The sequence below is a fragment of the Lissotriton helveticus genome, chromosome 3_2, assembly GCF_964261635.1.
Source record: "Lissotriton helveticus chromosome 3_2, aLisHel1.1, whole genome shotgun sequence".
Classification (NCBI taxonomy): Eukaryota; Metazoa; Chordata; class Amphibia; order Caudata; family Salamandridae; genus Lissotriton; species Lissotriton helveticus.
This window is the reverse complement of record NC_136062.1, coordinates 474,646,121-474,669,193: the sequence shown is the minus strand read 5'-3', so window position 1 is coordinate 474,669,193 and position 23,073 is coordinate 474,646,121. Positions and strand designations below refer to the sequence as shown.

Here is a 23,073-nt window from a genome sequence, read left to right as displayed (position 1 = left end):
TTGTAAATGACAAAGCTATTCATTTAGCTATTTTCAAAACCAACACATAAATAAAAAAATTGTCATTTACAAGACCAATAGCTCAAACTTTCCTAATGCGAGACCTATTGCATTGCAAATGCTTGTATTTCCAAGCAAAGATCCCACATTTCACCCTCACCTGTGTTACACCGACTGTAAAGAAGGAGCCCGGGAGAAAGGAGACTGGGGGGGGGGGGGTAAAGCAGACATATGGACAGGATATTAGTGAGACAAGACACAGCCCCTCTCACTCAAGGGGGGCGGGGGGGGGGGGCGCGAGACTGCCTGTGTTACACTGAGTGTAAACAAGGAGTCTGCGAGAGAAATGGGACTGAGGGGGGTAGAAGGCAGGGTTCAAACAGACATATGGACAGGATATTAGTGAGACAAGAGACAGCCTCTCTCACTCATGGGGAGGGAGGGGGGGGGCGAGACTGCCCGTGTTGCACTGAGTGTAAAGAAGGAGCCCGGGAGAAAGGAGACTGGGGGGGGGGGTGTTTCAAGCAGACATAAGGACAGGATATTAGTGAGACAAGTGATAGCCTCTCTCACTCAAAGGGGGGAGGGGGGGGTGACTTCCTGTGTTACACTGGATTGTATGACGTTACAACGAATTCCGTTGCAACGCATGCCTTTACCACGCATGCATTACAACGGAATTCGTTTTCCACGCATAACCTTTACCTCGAATATTCCTTTACCACGCATACATTTACAACGTTTTTCGTTGTAAATTTATGCATGGTGAGGGCATACTCTCGATAAAGGTTATAACTTTCCCCTTACATGCCCCCAGCTTCCACTCCTTATATTTACCCCTGCCCTTAACCCTTAATATATATATATATATTTTACTAAAATGCCCCTTACCTTTTAACTCGCCTTCTCTCCATCTTCTTTGGTTACGTCGGTCGTACGTCGTTAAGAGGAAGCGGAAGTTACTTTCCGTTTCCTCTCTAACGACGTTGATTGCATCAGCTTCGGCTCTTCAGGTTAGTTTTGTTTTTGGGGGGGAGACGCCCCCCAGCCCCCCTTTTTATTCCTACGCTTTATTTTATTTTTTTATGGGGGAGACCCCCCAAACCCCCCTTTTTTTTCTTTTCATTTACCACACATGCCTTTACTACGTTTCGTAGTAAAGGTATGCGTGGTAAAGCCTCTCGTTGTAACCACGCATGCGTTGTAATGCATGCGTGGTAAAGGATTTCGTGGAAACGGCCGCGTTGTAGTGGCCGTTTCCCGTTACACTGAGTGTAAAGAAGGAGCCCGGGAGAAAGGAGACTGGAGGGGGTGTTTCAAGCAGACATATGGACAGGATATTAGTGAGACAATAGACAGCCTCTCTCACTCAAGGGGGGGTGGGGGAGACTGCCCCTGTTACACCGAGTGTAAACAAGGAGTCTGCGAGAGAAATGCGAATGAGGGGGGTAGAAAGGCTGACCTGCCACCAGTTCCGGGGAACAAACCGTGAGCCCCAGATTCCAGCGTCAGTCGCCCTGGCCACTGCACAACACCTCTTCCAAATAGAGTGATCAGACAGCTGGCTACCTGACCTACGAGGTCTGTGAATACAGCACCTTTATCCAGAGGCTGGGGAGCAAGCACAGCTCTGTGGCTGGGTGGAAACTGGCACGATTAAAAACCCCTCCGTAGCCTTGAAAGGAGAAAAAAGTGGATTGGGGTGAAATAGGGAAGGAAGACGCAAGGACTTGGCCATAGCCCAACTGTCCTTGAAACATGCCGAATTCTCTGTGTCTCTGAAGAGATGGGTGCCGTTAAAGGGCATGTCTGTAAGGGAAGCTTGGAAATTCCCCTGAAAAGGCAGTCAAAAACCAGTCCTGTCGCCTCGGCCACTGTCGAAACAGCTCTGCCTAGTAAGTCAGTTGTGTCGAGTCCACATCATATTCTGAACTTTGCTGCATCTCTCCTTTCGGCAATAGCGTGAGAGAGGACGGCCTGGGCCTACTGCAGCACCTGTGGGAGCACTTGCGAAACCGTGTGCCTCAGACTGTGAGAGTAACAGACCACTAAAATGCATGTGGTTTTCTCAGAAGACAATGCCAGGCTGGCGGAAGAAAACATCTTCTTCCACAAAGAGTCTAGCCTCTTGGATTGCCTATCCGAGGGAGCGGCAGGGAATGTGTCTTGGGATGTTGAGGTTTGGACCACAATGCTTTACGGGTAGGATGTTGGGAGAGGAAGTTAAGGTCCCCTGGAGTTGGCAATTGACGATCGTTCTATTCACAGGAGACCCTGTGCTGGGTTTAGACCAGGTCCCCAAAAGAACGTCAGTGAGGGCCTCAAAGAACGCGAGTAGCGGTTTGGATGTGGAGACAGATTAGTTACTTACCTGTAATCCTAGTTCTCTTCCAGGGGTATCCTCATCAAAGTCATAAGCATTAGAATATTCCCGCCCATGCGCGGGACCCCGGAAACACTATATTATACGTGCCCCACATATATATAACCATATACATATAAATATATATAAATAAGCAATTGCAGCCTAATAAACACCAGAGCTGAATATGCAATAAAGAATGTCCACCATACATGAATAAAATGCATTAGAAACATGAGAAACAACAACAAAGCTTGTTTAGAAACTGTTTTAATGCTCAGAAAACAGTAGAAATTCTCATAAAACACTGAAAGCATAGAAAGCTCCCAGGCTGCATTGCAAATACACAGTCTAAAAAGACTGAAAAGCTAACCTGTAGCTGCATAGCAATATGCTTTAAGGCACTCCTGACCCCCAGCTTCCCATCATGCCTCAGGGGTGACAGTTAGGTCAGTTGTTCTTTCCGGCTCCTTCTAGAAGGATCCTGGCAACACAGCTCCACTCTTTTCTGATTTTCTGTCATAAAATGTCTTCCTTTTACAACTTTTATTCCTTACTTCGACGTTTTTTATCTCTAGAAGTAAGAAGCTGTATTTTTTTTGCAGGTTTAGGCATTTTTAGCTTTTAAAATGCCATCTATGTCGTCAAAGATCCGGGATCCTCCGCCGTCGTCAACTCGGCGACGATCAGCGTCGACGGACAATACCCCTCCGCCGTCGTCAACCCGGCGGTGATCGGCGTCGAAGACCAGAGACCCTCCGCCGTCGTCAACCCGGCGACGATCGGCATCGAGGACCAGAAAACCTCCACCGTCGTCAGCCCAGCGACGATCGGCGTCGAGGAGTATCACCCCCTCCGCCGCCGTCAACCTGGCGACGATCGGCGTCGAGGAACAAGACCCCTCCGCCATTTTCATCTCGACGGCGATCGGCGTCGAGGAGTAAAGAGCCTCCGCCGGCATCGGCAAGACGCTCGGCGTCGAGGGCAGGCTCACTTCGGTCATCGCAGTCCCATCAGCGATCGCCGTTGAGAGCGAGAACCCCACGGCCGTCGTTAACTCGGCAACGATCGGCATAGAGAAAAGGGTCTCCGGCGTTGTCGTCGAGGGAAAGAAGGACCCCTCCGCCACCTGCTCGCAGACCTTCGCCATCCAGAAGACGTTTGACGTCGACTGACAGAGAGCCTCCGTCATCGGACACCCTCCACACCACCATTGCATATGGCATAACAGGATCTGGAGAAGTATACAGTCCACTGGCAAGCCCTCCCAGAACCTTCCTCTCGCCCGGGACCTAAATTTACGCTGAGTTGCATGACAGGCCACCATGAGTATTAGGGACTGTAACCTCAAAGCCTTTGGTTTCATGGTGCAGCAATCGGAGCACAACTTTGGGTTGTAGTTGCACTCCAAACACCACAGACAGACAAGTTGCGGGTCTGTCACTGGCATTGGCCAGTAACAGGCGCTGAAGGGCTTCAATCCTGTTTTCCTAGATGACATTGCCTAACACACGAGAAGGAAAATCCTCAAAAACACTTGACAAAACGTTGAAACAAATCCAGTCAAACAGTGACTGAGCAGTAGTTCTTCTCCGGATCAGCGGTGGTTGGCGCACCTAGGTGGTGCCTATATAGGTGCAGCAGATATCACTCCCTGCATGGACTATGCACGTGTAGCCAATCGTTGCCACATAATGCCACGTAGGGGTACTGCTCTTCAAAATTCTCAAGAATCCAGTCTGACACGTGGGGAAATTCAAAGGTAAGGCGGCTAGAAGTCTATAAGATAAAGAGGTGCCTCAACAGACACTTTAACTAGTCTGCCCATCTGCCTGCCAGACTCCTTTTTATGTGTTTCTCCTGTACGACGATGAACAAGATGTCATGTTTTAGGCCTGCTTTAAACACATTTTCCTTTCTGGTGATCATTTCAGATGCCTCCTTCTTCTGAAGCCACTTTAGGAGATGATTCCCTCAGCAGCATATAGTTTTTGTGAAGAAAGTTGGCAGATTTTACCTTCCTCGGTTTTATGTTTTGGACAAAGGCAATAAATGCAATCAGAATGTGGGTCTCTACTTAACACTTTAGGCACAGGGTCGAAATAGGTTCTTTAAAGGGGTGCCTGTCATAACTGTAAAAATACTGAAAACAGCTTCCAAAGTTACAAAAGGGGCACGAGAATGATCAGTTATGCTTTTGGATCAAAAAGTCGTATTTGCAAAGGAAAGGAAAAGAAAAAAATGTGAGCAGAGCTCTGAATGCATGATGGGTGGTAGAAATTCTGCTTTATGGTGGCCTCCGTGTAAGTGGAGTTCAATATGCCTTCACCTCATTGGTTTTAACTTTTTGGATAAGGTTACCTGTAAACCTAGTTATCTTCCAGGAGAATCTACATCATAGTACTACCTATGCCATCTCACTTACCGAGGGTCAAGGGAACGAGAGGAAAAACTGGGCTGTCTATTTTTGTATCCTCCCATATATGATATACACCACAACAAGCAAATGACACATACAAAGAAAGGGTCCCCACTGGGGGAATTCCCTAATTCTGGTAACCCTAAAGTCCCCATCTGGTTCATCGTCAAAATAGTACCACACTGCTTATGAGCTTTTCTCAACTTTTGAGAGTGAATTAAAAATTTTAACAGTATGACCTCACACACCCTAGGTGTCATGCTTTATTATTGTCCATCCTTGCTTGTCAAAGAATTCACGAATGGCAGGCAGGCTTCCTGTAAGTTCACAGGAATTACTTATGGATGAAGGGTGGGAGCAATCTACGTTTCCCTGAAACATATATCTGCTCCCACCCAGTGGGAGCATTTTTGCTGCTTCCGCTGGGTTGGAACAGACAAGTGCCTGCCCGTGCTACTGCAAGCAGGGCAACTCTGCCCCGAAAGTGGGCTCCCCGGAACACTGTTTGTGGAGCTGGGCCCTTGGGAATTGGGTCTTAGGAGCCTAAAGTGGCTTGAGGATGGGGGGTCGTCCCATTCTAGTTAAAGCTTGGTCCCAGAGGTTGGGGTCCCTGGGGCCTTTAGAGGCTCAGGGATGGGGCCATGCACCCCTCCACTTAATAAATGTAGCAGGCCTGGAATTGGGGTACCGGGGCTGTAATCGTCTTGGGGATAGGCGCCGTGTGGCCCCCCTCTTCTTTTCTTTTAAAGTAGGCCAAGGCAATGGGATGCCCGTGGCTCAAATTGGGGAGGGGTCCCACTCACGCCCCCTCCCCAAATATTTTAGAATAAAAAGCGGCCACCATATTTTCGTTTTTGTGCGACCCTGCGATATCTTTGTACATGTATACCTTTACACATTCACACACAAATACTTGCAGCCAATAAAAAAGGCTACAAATAACCACATTGCATTTAACTGTTTTTTAAAAGCCATTTGAATAAAAATTAGACGTCACTAAATACCAAGGGCCCGATGTAGGTGGCCCATTACCGGTTGGTAAACCGAAATTCTGTAAATTTCAGGCTTACCGACCGGTATTGAGCCATTTCTTTTGTCGGGGATGATTCGGTAAATACCGAATCTGTATTTACCGATTCTGTATTTACCGAATCGGTAAATGGCATGTAGGAAGCACTTTTAAGAGTGCTTATGTGCTTTAAGGATTCGTTATTTACCACCAACTATAAGCTGGTGGTAAATACCGAATACCTTTGAAAATGAAATTCTGTGCATTTTCAACACTGCCATGTGGCAGACATACATGCCCTCAGGGCATGTGCCACAAGTGCACACAAACACTATTCAGGGGTGCAACAGGGTGTCAATGTGAGTCACCCTTGAACATGTACCCCCTATTACCGATTCGGTACTTACGGAATCGGTAATACTGAATGGCTTCCCCTGGAGGCCCATAGGAATGAATGGGAATTACGGAATCGGTAAATACCGATTCTTAATTACCGAATCCTACCGATTCTGTAAAATTTACCGAATAATTAGCTACCTCCCATTTACCGATTCTAAAAAACCAAATCGGTAAAATTCGGTATTTTAGAATCGGTAAAATAGGATTACCTACATCTGGCCCCAAAATTTTTCACAAAACGTTTTAAAAGGAAATGGAGTCTAGGACAATGTTATCAAATACACTGCCAAGCAGAGCATATTTATCTCCTCAATTTTTCTTTTCCAGACCCACAGCTTTTACTGCCTCAAATTCTGACTCAATGCACCTGATTTCGTCATTCCCATGGGTACCAAAGAGAGAGTTTTCTGAGAATAGTAAGTTCAAGATTTGTAGCTGGACCTCAGGTTTCAGGCCAGTTAGCCTCAGCCATGAACTCCTTTTCAGACAGATGCTGTAGCAATATGTGTGGGCTGCTAGATGTGAGGTATCCTCTGCTGCACCAAGTATCTTATTGGAGTGAAGCATGCCCAAAAAGGGCTTCATGAAAGCCCTACATGTCTTCCTTTGGTAGTTTCTCAATCTTTTTAGAGAGTCCCAGAGAAATCTGTCATATTTTCTAAAAAATGAAGTGGCACTGGCAGTTTTCATTGTTGTTGCTGATGTCGGGCGCATTTTTCTCCCTACAGAATCCATCTTCTTACTCCTTCCAGTGGAACAGAAGAGGAAGGAGCGACTGCATGCAATTTCTTTACTGCAGCAGCAATGACAGAGTCTTGAAGAGGGTCTATTCTTACGAAGAGAGGGTCCTGATCCTGTTGACTGCACTTATTTAAAAGTCTACATGGTACAGGATTTATTGATGCAGTGTTAAAATAGCTGCATAGCAGATTCAAGTAACTATGGGACACAGTGGTAAAAGAGGTTTGGACTCACTTCTGAAGGAGGACTTCAAATAACACAGAGGTTGATGTGGTTGGAGTCGGCATTGCAATATTTAATTTTACAGCTCCTCTAACCAGTACCTCGTTGAATGTGGTAGGGTTGTCTACTGCTGAGAATCTTGCTGAAAGTGAATCAGAGAGAGTAGGGAAGCAGTCTCTAATAGAACACCCTGAAGTAGAATTCCAAGATGTAGATCATCTCCTATAGTGCGAACGAGCTCTACTGCTGGATTGGTTCAACTGGGAATGAGATGTTGATCTCCCTCTAGATCCCTTTCAGGTATTATGGAAGCAGGGAGAGGAGGTGGTGGAGATGTTTGTGGAGGAAGCTGAGAAGAGACCAAAGGAACATAAGTAGCTAAGGTGCCATTTCTCTGATGGGCTTCTCATGGGATCTACTAACTTGCAAGTCCTTGAATGAATCAGCAGCTGCTTCCTGTCATCTTTCCTGTAGGCCAGGAGTTCTCCTGGAGAAGTTTTGTCAGTGGCGGAAGGTTTCCAAAAGATGGTCCTCAGGAAGAGAAACAATACAGACTCTGTGTGGGTGTGATTGGGTCATTTCCTCCCATAGGCAGGAGACTTGACAAATAATGAACGCATCCTGATGGAAAAAAGGGTATTTTCAGTCTTTAAAATGTCTAAATGCACTCTATTGTCTTGTCAAGTGTATAAAGAAAAATATCTGTTTGGAAAGATTTCCAATGGAAATAAAGCCAAAAAGTTAGCAATTAATGCCCCAGGATCCAGTTTCAATGGAGCTGGAAAAAAGAACTAACCTAAATGTCACCTGTAGGACATGATGGGCTACAGGGTAACTGAGCGGCCCTTGGAGGAACAGTACCAATATTTCAATACTTGAATTGCAGTCTATTTGCTAACATTGCTCTTGAACCCCTTTCCTTTTTTAAAATAAAAACAAAATTAAATTTGGGAACATATAGCCTTTTTATAGGTTGCACAGATATATGTGTGAATCTACTAAGTCTTTTGAAAGAGGCGAATAGGATACTAAATAAATTTGTGTTTAATGTATTTCTATGAAAATGTAAACTTACTGCTGATGGTGTGTAGCCACGGGGCTTCCTGCTCGTCTTAGGCATTTGATTTAAGGACGTTGATCTATGAAAGAACCAATGATGGAGAATAGATGTGTGCCTCGAGATCATGAACAGGCATTTGGCTGTGTAATATGTGAAGGATCCACTAGCTCACACAATATAACAATTTCTAGATATACTTTATACACTAATAATCACATATTATTAACAAAAATCAATACACAAGAAAGGGTATTTAAAAATAAATTTATGAAACAATTGCACAATATTTACATAGAACCACAATCTAAGCAGCAAATCCTTGTTCTGCACATGATAAGACAAAATTCTTGAGATTGCAAAGTACATTCATATTCTCATCATTTGTCCCATCTTAAGTTTTCATATTCAAATAAGGCTCTGACCACGTTCAGTGCTCAGCTACCTATTGTGTAGGTTTGCGCTATAGAAATGCCATATACATAAATGCAAGGCTGCTCTTTTCTTGCTGGACTAGGGTATTCATCAATCATGGATGAAAAAAATATACCAATACTAGGGATAACCTCTCTGACAGTCACTGCTAGGCAAACCAAAACCTGCACTGTAAGGTGCTGGCAATGAGCTCTTACGTGGTTTTTACCTGATAAGAAAACACAAGCGATCCTTGGTCTTTGAGAAAGGACAGGAGGTTATTTAATTAACTGAACTCATTAGCAACCTTTCCCATATGTGCACACACGAGAAGTTCTTAAACATAGACATATTTCCCAAATGACATGGAACAGCAAAACAAGCTGAGGTGCTGGTTGGTGGCTGGTGGGCTGTGATTAAGTACTGTCACAACCTCAAAAGAAAGGAGAGCAGCACAAATCGGGGAAATGCTGTCAGCCAGAATAGATAACTGCCTGTGAAAGATTTTGACCAGGTTTCATCCATAATGTACTGCTTGATGCCTTCTCAATTTGCATTTTACAATACAAAGCACAGATACAAATAACCTGAACTTGATACAGATGAAATAGTTATCTACCCTAAACATGCAAAGGGTGACCTTTGACCAGAGGAAGATTTTCTCTTTCAACTGCAGGAGGCTACAGATCCAAATAGTTACTTACACAGAAAATGGACCCTCGGTATGTTGCTAAGACACATACCTAAATAGGCTTCCATCAAGGTACCCGACTTGTGGCTGTGGACACATATTCCTCCTTAATACAGCAAGAATAACATTTTCGGTGCAGAAGGTCTCCCGCCATTGACCTTCAAAAGCACCAAAGATCTTTTTATATAGACCTTCCCTCCAGTGACTGACACAATACCAACTCATAGCTATTTTCATTCCAGTTCGGATATGGCCATTGTCTATAACTATTAGACTATAAACAATGCAGAGAAAGAAATTACACTGTTAGATACTTAACAATAATTATGATAAACCAATAAAGGTTGAATGAAATCCATGATCAAAAGAACGCGGTTACTTTTCCCATATCCAGTGTACCACTCAGCAGCTTTTCCACCCTACGTAAATAAACTATATGTTTTCAGCTGAGTAACTTTGAAAAAGATGACCTGAAATTAAAGGACCTTCACATCTATCGTTTATGCTCAACACACACCTGCAGCATTTCGGAAATACAAATCTCAGCCACATTCTAGAAACAAAAATTCTCATGCCTGGACAGCACTGTCCAGTACTAACTTATGAAAGGAGGCAGCAAGGGATAAGAACAACAGACAGCCATTGGGTGAAGGAGAGAGAGAATGATCCCACAGAAGATAACTCCGAGGCTTCAACAGTTCAACTATGCCACAGGAGAGGGTAAAAAGGCATCCATACTTGGAGGGGGACTCTTTGTGTATTCAGTTTTAGTTTTCTATCACACGAACTCTTTGGGAATAAGTAAAACACTGAAACATTTCTCTGAGCACTTTGTCCTTGGATTTGCATGCAGAGGATAGCAGTACTTGGGTTATTGTGGTTTTGGTGGGATCAGAAGATTGACTCTTTGTTGAGGCAACTTCCAATTAATGCTACAGGCTAAACTTGACAATTAACCACAAAAGGTCTTTAAGGAACCCTAAGCAAAAACATGTTTGGTTTACACACAACCAGGCACATAAATACACGTTGGTGCAAGCCGCAGTCTTCACAGAGTTGGTGGTCTTTCTGATACCTCCACAACCAACTGCTCTCTTCCTGTTTATCCAATGTCATGTTGAGTAAAGTTCGACAATCTGCAAGCAGGAAAGAAAAGCAACACATAAGAATGATTCAAAAACATCAGCATTTAAATATCTCAAAGATTAGATGTGTGGAAGGAATGAGTGGACCTTTTTATGAAATATTTCATGCACAGAAATACTGCCTCAAAGTATATCCTAATACATGCATGAGAATTCGACCTGAGTGGCATAAAATTAAACGAAGGACATGAAAATAAGAAAAATTCGATTTATCTGCAGTTTGTATGGCTGTGGAAGAAATACTTTACAAACTAGAGAAACTGTTTTACACCAAACTGATGTCAACAAGAGCAACTGGTCACAATCACGAGAACAAATATATTGCACTGTATATCTATGTTTCAAAACAGAGAGATCCTGAGCAGTCACAACGATGATGCAAGGTATTTCTTGCCACCCTTCAAGGTAACTTATAGGTTGTAAAGAATAAAAAAACAACCTTTATGGTGACCCTGTTACTTTCAGCTCATAAATCCTGTGGGTATCCTGCCAACAAGCCCAGGACTGATAGCTACCCTTTGAGACTGGCATACTGGTGCTGCGCCCACATCCTTGTGCATATACGCACTCTTGCAACACTCCTTCTGGAGAGGTGTGATTTAGACATCCTTGAGAAAGAAACTGTATTTTGCCAAAACAGTAGATACTGAGTATTTCAGAGTGTGATGAAAAAGTCCACCTACGGCCTACCACACTTGTTGGATTTCTCAATCCACCTGTGGTTGCAGATTCCCTTCTTGGTCAGCAAGATGGTGTATGCTGAGCTCGTTCACCCTGAAGTTGAGGGCCCCTAACTAAAGGCAATAATTTCAAGTAAAGTGCTACTTAGCACCACAACCTGAATACATCCAGACAGAGTGTGACCCCATGCCACCCTGCTTGCTGCATTACCAGACAGTGATTACTTTCTATGTGAGTACAGAGAACAACCAGCCTATGATTAATAGCAGAAACACCTTTAATGGTATCTGAATGACATGCATGGCAGGTTTCTGTGCAGGAGTTGCTCCGACAGGTAGTAGAAACTCCGGATTTCAACTCTGTCCAAATGACCCCCAACAGAGGGACAAAGCATCTGTTGACACTGTGGTAACTGTCGGGAGAGAACAGAATGGCCTACAGTAAATCAGAATGATGTCCACCATCTACCAATGTAAGTCTCAGAGGTCTCCTATGGAATGCAGGTTTAGTTCCTCAGTCAACCTTCACTGCTGAGTGGACTGCAAGCTTACGTTCTACTGTATGGTCTGCATGTGCTACTTCTTGCATTGCCAGAATGCATGAGAATAACATGCCTGGCCCCTACAAAACAGTCACGGCTGAATCATCAGACTACTAGCCTGAATGTCCAAGATATGTAGAGTGGGCAGGATAGCCCTCTAAGTGACAGCATTCAAGATAGCTCTGATGAATGGTATCCTCTGCATGGGTTGGAGGTGGGGTTTGGACTTGATGATAAAGAACTTCAAACTGAACAGTAGAAAACCGTGCTCTGAAGTTGGTCTAAGAGTAAGAGGTCCATAATTTGGAAGAGAGAAAAGCCCAAAGCAAAATGCAGGGATTTCTTGTGGCCCTGCAGGACTCGCACATGAAAGTACACATTCTGCAGGCAAGGACACCATCCAGTTATCTCTGTCCAAGGCCAGGAGATCTTGCACTAGGGTTATCATTTTCATTTTTTCCTTCCAGAGAAAGAGGAAGAATCTTCTGAGATCTAGAGTAAGATGCAGGCCTTCATACTTTTTCTGGGGCCAGTAAGTAACAGGAATAATACCCAAAGACGGCATTGAGGAGTAACATCAACACCTCCCCCGGAGAGAATTTGAGCATGTCCTATCAAAAATGACATGAAAACTAGGAGAATGTAGGGAGGAGTATCCAGAAAGGGTAGGGCATAGGAACCTTGGCCAATTTATAGGACTGACTGGTTCGAAGTTATTGAATGCGAGCAGGCCAAGCATTATGAATCTAGCCCTCCTTAAGCGCTTGTGTTCACCCAAGGGCAAATGGAAGAGGTTTTGGTTATCGGCAAAATGGACGAGGTTTTAGTTATCGGCAAGAAGAAGGAAGATCGCTACTGCGTCTGGCCCTGAAAGCCCAAAAGTGACTTTGACTAAAGAAAAGGCCCTTGAAATAACCTCACAATTTCCGATTTTGCTGAGGGATTGAAGTGCTGAGGAGTGTAGACACAGAGAAAGCTGTTTTGAAAGACTATTCACAAATTACTCCAAAGCAGAATCAGTTCCTTACCCCAGAGCCATTTGCACTGAAGGCAATATCCATCCATATTTTTAGAAGCCAGTCTTTCTCCCTCCATTAGTATCTTTCGTGCCTCCTGCTTTTTATCTTCAGATGATCTAAATACGGTGAGCTATCCGACCACATTTGGCAAACAGTCGTATCTTCCCAGAATCGCTAAAGAATTGGCAAATCGAACTGTCATGCAAGAAGTTGTGGTAAACTTTTTTGCAATAAAATCAAGACGCATGCCTTCCTTGTCCGGTGGAGCCGTGACTGGCGTAAAAGGATTTTTGGATCTGCGCTGCACAGCCTGGGAAATTAATGAATCTGGTATTGGTTGTCTAACCAGACACGCTGGAGCGTCATCTGGAGCCTAGTACTTTTTGTCCATCCTGAAAAAGTATTGCAAACACTGAAGCTGGTGTTTTCATAATCTTCACACCCTCCTCCCATATATATAATCAACCATAGGAATTGATCAAACAGACTTCTTGGTCTGGTCCTTAAAATCATGATTAAAACTTGCATAGGAATTTGGAACCTGGAAGCTGCTCTCTCCATCAAGGCATGAACACCACCTATGTCCTCCGGTGGTGAGTCCTTTGATTGAGGAATGGGAGGGAAGGTGTTGGAATTAAATAATCATCCCATTCATTGATTGGCAAATGAGTGTTCAGAAGTTTACCTTCCTCATGAACGTTGTCTTGATTATCATGCTCATAATCATCCAGTCTCTGTGGCACGGCTACATTTGGAACTGGTGTCATTAAAGGCATAGGAGGTGGTGTATGAGGCAGAGACGCTGGTATGACTGGTGTAGGAGGATTGAAACTACAGCTCTAGGTGAAGGAAAGTATGTGCGATAATCTTGAAGCATTGCCTACAGATCCTGAATTAATGTAACTGAGGGTGAACCATGGGCTCATGTCAGTGTCCATGTATGGTTGTTGCACGTAGCGCTGATGATGATAATCCTGGGCGTAATACAATCCCTCATCATCCTCTTCATCTTTCTAAAATTCTAAAATGTAACATTAAGCTCCGATGGGCTATGAGCATGCCAAAAAATTAATCACCCTCGGATTCCTGAGCATCCAGTATGCAATTTGCTGGTAATGGTGAAACGAGGGAAGGATTTTGAAAAATTGTCTCATTGATGGTGTCGTTGATGAGAATATCGATGAGGGAAAGACTGTTGTGAGCAGTAAAGATGAACGCCTCTTTAACGGAGTAATCAACAAGCTCTTTGTCGACACTGGCACCGGTGGAGTGACCGTCGACGATGTGGTGGTCGTTGGCGCCGCAGTGGTCATAGTACTAGAAGTATCAGAGACATAGGTTGTCGTTCTTGTAGTAGTCTTCGTCATCAGAAGGTATCAGATGTAATGTTACGTCTCTGTAGCCAGATTAATAACCTTCCTTCTCTATCCTTCTAAGTTTTAGTAGAAAAGGTTCTACAAATCTTGTAATCCTTAAACTTTGTGATGAGGATGCAAGCAATAAATTCAGTCTTATGTGGGTCTTCAGCTTGCAATCGCTTCTTACCACAACATCCTCATGACTTGAAGAGTCCTTTTTTAGAGGATTTTGACCTTCTGGTAACAGGGTTTGAAGAAATGGCAAAATTGTGAAGGAAAACTGAGCAGAACTCAGGAGGACTCTCTCTCACACAACGTGGGGTAGAAAATCTAAAGGACTCAGCCTCTCTCTGGAGTGTTTCAAAGGGTGCTGGCATTTGATTGGTTACAGTTTCAACTTTGGTTCTTTTTTATAAAAGAATGTGGAAAAGCAATGATGGGATTTCTCATTGAATGGTAGCCTATGCATAGCATTTATTGCTTTTATAGAAGTTACCGTGGGACTCCCACTTTGACGAAGACGGTGATGATTCAAGCATGTGACTGTATGAAAGATCCAATACTGGAGAACTTATTTTCTTCTCGAGTATTGGATCTTTCATAGATTCAAATGCTTGAAACAGAAAAGTAAACAGTTAACAGTATAGTACAAATACATGAATGTCCCCATATACATAATAACAGTATAATGGTAGGAAGAGAAAGAGGCTCATCTTATTGGAAGAGATGACGTAGAACTGCTTGCCCTACAGCTGCATCCGAGTTTGTTACACCATCAAGGCAATAATGCAGAGTAAAAGCATGCCCGTTGGACCAGGTTGGTGCTCGGCAAATCTGTTGAATCGTCACACCAGCAAAGAGAGCTGTCGATGTGGAGACAGCTCTGGAAGAGTGGAAAATAACTGTAGCAGATAACAGTTTTCCTGCTTGTCGGTGGCAAATGGCTGAAGCAATCCACACTACTATAGTCTGCTTCGAAACAGAAAACCCTTTTTTGAGGTCTCCATAGGCTACAAATAGCTGACCTACTTTGCCTCTGCTGCTAGTTCTGTGCATATGGAATTTGAGACATCTCTTGACATCTAATGAATGTAAAGCTTTTTCCTCTGGTGTTTGAGGATTGGTAAAGAAAATCGTTAAAATGAAAGTCAGATGGTACTTTAGGAATACATTCTGGTTTAGTCCAGATAATTAATTACACAGTCAATCTTAAACTGTAGGAAAGGTTGTCCATTTGTGAATGCTTATTTGTCATTTACAGGTTTAGCCAAAGGAAGCGATAGGAGAAGTGCTGTTTTTCAAAAAATATATTTTAGTTCTGCCTTATGAATTATCTCCAACAGGTGTCTCATTAATTGTAACAGTACAATAATGAGATGCCAAGGGCGAGGAGGGAGGAAACAATTGGAACAATCCTTTAGTAAACTGTTTTATTAGTCTTGAGGATCTGAAAGATGGAAAGTTACTGATTAAACGAAACCAGGAGATTGCGGCCAGGTGGACCTTGATGGAAGAGAGAGATAGACCAGAATTTGCTTGGTGAAGTAGATACAGCAGTATCTGTTCTGGTAATGAATTGAAAGGATGGAATTCTGAGTTGGTACACCAGATAAAAAGCCTCTTCCACTTAGGTTTCTAAGTGTTGTTTGTGGTCTGTGCTCTGGGATTGGCAAGGACCTCTCAACAGTCAGATGAGATATAGAGGTTGGCAAATTCATTGAACTCTGGAGCGAGGTCAACGATTGAAGAGATGTCGGGTTGGGATGACGGCCCTGACCTTACTTCATTGTTAATAGGGTCGGTATTGGTTGCACCTAAATGGGTTTCTACTCCGAGAGGAGGAGTAGTTCTGTAAACCAGAACTGGCAGGCCCATCTAGGAGCTATGAGAAGAATTCAACAAGGCCCTTTCATCATCTTTCTGAGCACTCTTGGTATCAGTGGAATCGGGGAAAAGACATATGCATAAATTCTTGACCATGTGATCAAAAATCCATTCCCCCATGACCCTTCTTGGCAGGGCCGGACAGGGAACCGAAACCAGTCCTGGCAAAGTTCTCAGTTTTCTTACAAGGGGCTGTTATTGCTGACCCCGGTAACAAAAACAGCCCCCTGGGGCCCAAACCAGGCCCCCACTCTGGCGTCCCACCAGGGAAATGCCCCGTGCCCGCTACGGCCAGTCCTGCCCTGCTTTTTGGGGTTGCCAAGTGGCGAAGTACTTGCATTTGCAGATCTTGCTCGTCGCAAAGAGATCCAAATGTGTTTGCCCCAGAGATGATAAAGGTGGTCCAGAGTTGGTTGATGTAACTCCCAGTTGTGGTTGGCTAAGCTGTTCCTACTTTGCGAGTCTGCAAGCATGTTGGATATGCCGGGTACATGTTCTGCTCTTAGAAATATTTTGTGTTGAATGGCCCAGGTTCATATTTGTTGTGCTTGGAGGGATAGTGAAGTTGATTTGCGATGTTTGTTTAAGCAGTGCTGTTGGTTCGGATAAGAACTGATGCTCCTGTGATTTTTGAGAGGAAACATTTTAGGGAGAGCGTAATGGCCTTTAGCGCTATAAGGTTGATATGGAAAGGTGCTTGGTGGACATTCCATCTGCCTCTGACTGTCAAGTCCTGAAGATAATCCTCCTAACCTGCGAGAGAGGCATCTGTGGTTATCACATTTTCTGGAATGTCTATCAGGAAGGAGAGACCATTTTGAGATGTTGGGTATGTGTGACCACCGTCGCATTGCTTGCTTAATCTTAGGTGTGATCTGAATGATAGTCGTAGAAGCTGGTGATTTGGAAATCCTTTCTCCCTCCTGCAGAATCTTTCTTGACTATGATATAGAATCCTCCGGTAAGAGGTCAATAAATGGTGATATATCTGACAACATTTGGCAGTCGTACCTTCATAGGATTGTGAGAGAGTTTGCAGCTTGGACTGTTGTAGCCTCCATGGCAGTTTATTTTTTACTTATGGAATTGATAAGTCTTCCTTCTCTATCTGGAGGGTTGGTTAGGGGCGAGGAGGGATTGATTGAACGATGCTGGGCCACCTGTGATATAACTGAGTCTGGCTTTGGTTGTCCATTGAGGGAGGCCAGAGAATTATCAGGGGCCTTTTATTTCTTTTCCAATTTAGAGAGCACAGCTGGTATAGTAGCTGGAGTCTTTAAGACCTTAAGCCGTTCTTCCCATATGAAATCGAATATAGGTATTGCACGGACTTGTTTCTTGATTTGCTCCTTTAAATTATATAAAAAACAATCAGATTGCTTAGTGACCATGGGAAGCTAAAACGTTTTAGCTGCTCTTTTCAAGACTGAATGAAACTCCCCCATGTCCTCCGGTGGGGAATCTACTAGTGCTGGAGTAGTAGGAAATGTCGTCTGAATTTGGTACTTATCATATTCACTTGGAAGCGAAATGTCATCAAGTTCCCCTTCTTCTCTGCCTTCATCCGTGGAAGGAAGGTCTTCCATTGGGGGGTGAGGAACAGGCATAGGTAACGATGGCGCCAGAGATGGCACAAAAATTGGAGAGGGATGTCTGGGTGAGGTTAGCTGAGGGAGGAGGTGGTCTCTGAGTAGGTGTTTGTGGAACAGAAGCAGCAGATTCTGAAAGTGCAAATCTGCAGTAACGGTCCTGAAACATACATTGCAAGTTGAAGACTAATGATGCAGGCTTTTGAATTGAAGGTTCTTGTTGCTGCATAAACTGGTGGGGTGTATCCTGTTGAAGATAATAATGGTGGTCATCTTCATCCTCCTGAGATATAATATGAAGATCCGAAGGGCTGTGTGCCACTCCAAACATTCTCTCATCCACTGACTATTCCTCATCATGGTCCTCATATATCAAATAGGTACTCTGGAGGATCAGGCAACACCTTGCCGGGTGAAGTATGTGCAGCTAAGACCATCTCCTAAGAAGAGTTGCGTTTTACTTGAAATTATAGAAGTATCTATCTTTTAAAAAGAAATTAATTGACAATGAAGATAATGGCCTCGTCGACAGATCTGCAAGCTGCTGTGGAGCTAACTTCGATGGATGTGTCATTGACAGTGGAACCGTCAACTGAGGGTCCGTTGTCGGCTTGTGTATTCTGCCTTAGAAGAAGAAGAGAGGTGTTGTTTTTTCATTGCCCTACTTGCCTTTGGAGATACGCAGATCTTTCTCTCTTTTTTAGAGGCAACAGTTTTTAGAGACGTATCACTGTCCGCATCTGATAGAGGGCATTCACTGGTCTTAAACTTCTGTAGCCACAGCAGAAGTTTAGCCTCTCTATCCCTCAAGGTTTTTTGAAAAAAACATGCAGTTAATTTTTAACAGTCTCTGGGTGAAGGCAGTAAATGCAGTAAATGTATTTCTTATGCATTTATTATGAGGGTTATCAGAATGAAGCCTCATTTTACAACAGGAATCGCAGTGTCGAAATAAAGCTCTCTTGGCTGCGGTAGACATATTCCAGTGATGAAAAGCTGGTTGAGGAAAACCAAGTTTCTGGGAAAAAAAGTTCTGTCAGAAAGGCCACAAATTAGAAATACAGAGCAGAGCTCAGGAAGACTTCCATGCAGTAGAAAATATGAGAGTCTGGAGTCTCTAAGGTTTTAAAGGGTGCTGTCGCCTGATTCGTTTGGGCTTTGGGCCATTTTCAATGACTGTGATGAGCTATTAAAGTGAATGTCTTTTGCATTAACTTCAATTTTTATTTGTTTCCTACTGCTTTATATGTACCATGGGAGTCCCACTTCAATGATGGGTAATGGTTCAATCAAGTGAATCTATGAAAGACCCAATACAGGAGAATCATCTTTAACGCAGGGCTGTGCTTTAGTAATGGCAGTGCAATATGAGGCATACTATCGCTGTCAAAGCATCCGAACCTGGGGCCGGAGATGGTGGATTCGTATTCAATGTTGGCAGAGGTGATAATGGCACTGATGAGACAACAGTAGGAGAGACGTTCGGCAGAGGAGAAGAGGCACGGCCCAGTACCAAGGGCAGACTGCAAGAAGTTTCATTTGGCAGCAGTGGAGAGTCCGCAGCAGTATTTCGTCTGGAGGCCCTGAAGAGTTTATAGTTCGGGAAGGCACACCAGGAGGTGACAGACGCATGTTGAATATTTCGCATGGACTCTCTAAACAAGGCAGCCACATTCTGTGGGCTCAAATCAAGCAGTATCTATTGGAGGTTTTATCCTGATCCAATCTGTAACCTGAGAGGATTCAAAGGCTGCATAGTGTGTGGGTAGTAGTATCGATCAGAAGGAATGCCCTTTCTACAGGAGTTAAATCTGTTCCTAGTACTAAACCTCATGCAACCAATTCAGAACTGCTACTATGAGCACACATCCTGGGCTCTGCCTGATCTTTTGGTGGCCCCTTTGTGTTGAATTAGTAAGGGGGTAGTAGTAGCATGGAAACACACTCCTTTCCAGTCCAACATCAGATTGTCCAGTAGGGAACCAGGGCATTTGTTAATACAAGATGCAAATTAACTAGAGAAGCTGATCAGAAAAGTAACAAAGGCCTCAACCCCAGTTCGATGCTAGGCCACACAGACGGAATATGAGGACTTCATGAAACATTTCCAACTCATGTGAGGAGTGGAGATGCTTGTTCAGGATGTCTGTCATGCTGCAGTTGATTACTGCAATGTGGGAGACCAGCAGGAGCATGAAATGCTGCTGGGCACATTCTTCTAGAGCCATTGCCATCCAGCAGCAGTTTGGTGAGTGAGTAACCCCTTGCCTTAACATAACATACATAACGTGTGTATTTGTAATGAGCACGTTCACCCAGAAGGGTATCTTGGCGCTGATTAACATATGCGTATTGTTACCCAACTCGATGGTACTCATTTTATCAACCTCAGAATGATCTTTACAATATCATAAGGCGGTAGTAATGGTTTAAACAGTCGCACATCAAAAACTGTCAATTACTCAACGTTGTCCGTTTCCAGTATTTTGATATATATAGATTACGGTACCATTCAAGGTTACAGAGGCATCACACTACCAATGCCAGGTCAACAGATATAAAATACCTGTTACTGAATGTCTTAGAGATTGGTTGTACCTCGGCACTCTACAAAGTTACTACAGCAGTATGCTGTTTAGATTTAACTCGATGGCCAATATTATAAATCCTGCAACAGTAATTACTTCATCAGTGGGAGAACATTATACATTTGTCCAACAAACAGAGAAGAGAACATCAAAAGAATCAAATATTTGTCTTATCCAATTTAATGTTGTCAGCACATGTCATGTTTACATTATATACATGTATCACAAATTATTTGAGCACTACAAGCCAAATCAAGAGTAGTGGCCCGACTGGAGGTCCTAATCCTAGGGCCTTCCCGGTCGTGGTGGTAGACAAACAGCCGTTGGCAGCTGACACGTGTTTCGTTACATGAATGTAACCTTTTCAAGGCTTACTCTCTGTATATTGGAAAGCTGGTATGATATTAGGCAGTTTAAGCAATTCTCTGGACCTGATGCTTAATATGATGGATAAAATCTGAAAAGGGTATGGCATGTGGCTCCCCTTAAGTGTGTTAGGGATTGGCGTAGAAAGAAGGCAATATCTGGGTAAGATTTGTTAACAAGACCTTAAAACGTAGATTGATAGATGCTCGCCCCGTTGGAATCCCCAACCTGTCAGAGGGTGGTTCCCAAATATTATAATGTGAACCCTCTTGCAAAGTAGATAAAGAGAAGCTTGCTGCGTTGGAATCCCCAACCAGTCAGTGGGTGATTCCCTATTAGTATAATATGGGCCCTCTAATGTAGTTTCGCATAGAGTCCACTCTCTAAATCTCGAAAAATTGACTTTCTACCATTCCGTAAAGTGGCCGCTAATATGTATGAAAACAAGTGTATACGCTGCAAAACAGGGCTTTGGTATGTCCCTATTAGAGAGTCGCTGCGATCAAGCGTTCGGGCGGTCCTATAGTGAAAATGGAGACCTGTAGAGTGCCAAGGTACAACCAATCTCTAAGAACCTCAGAATGATGTAAGGCTGAGTGGACTCGCCGGGCTTTGAACTTGTGACCATGAGGTCAAACACAGGTCCCTACAGGGGACGCATTAGTCCACTAAACCACCAGACCTGGATTACTCACATAGACAGTAGGGGTTTTGTGTAGATCATCACCACTCTGGATTACATCACTGTTAGGAAACCTATCAGTGCTAAGAAGATTTATGTCAGCTCCGACACATAAATGTGAAGGGCTCAATGTGAGTTGTGCCACCAGGCACCGATGGATACATCCTCCCAATATGCCACCAATCCCATATTTTGAAGTGTTGGTAGGTGGTGAATGCAAACAGCAAACATATCTGCAAGAAAAGGCCCCAGGCTGGTGGTGAAGGTTGGAAAAGGCTGACTTTGCACCCCCTGTATACTCCAAAGCAGCTGCATTGGCAATGAGGATAGTGGGAGCTGTATCAAAGACACCATACAGTGCTCAGAACATCCAGGAAGACATCTGATTTTTTATCAAGGAGAACTGAGATAAAACCCAGATGCAACAGAATGTTGGGAATGGTTGAGTAAGACATGGGCCCTGGTCCGAAGAATCCAAAACCCATGAAGGAAGACAGAAGGAGAAGAGTCTATGAAAAACCATGTGTTTGCAACGAGTATATTGGTGCCAACTCTTGCTACTTTGGAACTGGACTGACAGGAAAGGTGGTGAGGGTGAAACGCTCATATGCATGGTATTGAGGCCCATCCAAAGAGTACCCTTTGGTAGGGCCATGTACTGATGGCAGCATACCGAACACAAGGGGGTACTGATGAGTATTTCCCAAATAGGAGATGTTGAGGGTTTGTTGGTTAGCTCCTGAAAATGGGTTAGCAGGATACAAATGTCTTAAAGCCAGTGTTGTTAAATTAACTACCTGCGGACCCATTAGTATTGTAGAAAAACCAAGTGTGCGGAAATATAGAGCATGACAGAAGCGGGTTACAAGCCACCGCATTTGAAGGAAAAAATGGAAAAGGGAAGGGTGTCCACAAATGCAGGAATGGGTATGTGTTAGACATGCTGCGCATATCTGTGCTCAGTATCTACGCACAAGGCTACAGAAGGAGTTTAACTTGCAGGATACCCCCAGACTGTAAATGGGAAAGAGTGAGTTTCTAATAGAGAGATTAAAAGGGAAGATAAAGGGGGAATAATACTAGGGCACATGATTACATTGTATGTAAAAAGGAAGAGCACCAGAGGCAAATGATGAGAGAGGAAACAGTTTTAGATTACAGAAAGTTGGGTGGTTAAAGAAAGGAGTCCAATCACGAAGCATGGGAGAAATTAATTGGAAGGGAAATGAAGAGATGGTGTTACGCATAGCTGAGGAGGAAGTGATTAAGTATAATTGGTTAGGTTACTTAGGCGTGATACAGTCATCCTTATATTGCCATCCAACAGTAGCTACCTCTCTCCCCCTATAGGCTGAAAGGCTAGATGTTGAGAACATCTCATTTGTCTGGAAGAAGGTGCTTGGGTGTACCCGCAAGGTAAGAACAATGAAAACAATAAAGTACCAAGGATTGAGAAAGAGATAATGTCCAAAGAAATGTCTAGCGTGACAAAGGGATACACAACAGGAAACAAGATGGAAAAGAAAAGAATAAGGACTGCTTCCTAACTTTTCATACCTTTCAGAGGTTTTTGGTGAGAACATCTGGAGGATGCCAACTGGTAACTTTTGTTCTTTTAAACAGCTCTTCTTTTGACACTTCTTCGGTTACCTCATGTTTCCTCTTAGGGGACGTATGTCCAGAGTGCAGCAATTTTGTAACTAAAAAGAACATCAAACAGGAGACAAGAGCATGCAACATTATTTTATCACAGTTTTCAGCACTCTCAGACTCATTATCATTGGTATTCAAATGAGTTTATTGTAAACTCTCATGTAAGGAAACAAATTATTTACCTGTAACGCTGGTTCTCCAGCATTGGTATCTTTCATAGATTCATATGCCTGAATAATTTCCTGTCGTCAGA

The 23,073-nt window shown here is 43.6% G+C and overlaps 1 protein-coding gene across 1 annotated transcript in view; it reads right to left on the bottom strand.

Moving 5' to 3' along the window:
* Positions 1-8,460: 8,460 nt before the first annotated feature.
* CRY2 (cryptochrome circadian regulator 2) overlaps positions 8,461-23,073 on the bottom strand; it is a 305,570-nt gene continuing 290,957 nt past the window's right edge. The window contains exons 11-12 of the mRNA XM_078684383.1: positions 22,725-22,867; positions 8,461-10,450 (exon numbers count right to left, since the gene is read on the bottom strand). Of these exons, the coding sequence (XP_078540509.1) occupies positions 22,728-22,867 (140 nt within the window). The 3' untranslated portion in view covers positions 8,461-10,450; positions 22,725-22,727. The remainder of the gene's footprint in view (positions 10,451-22,724; positions 22,868-23,073) is intronic.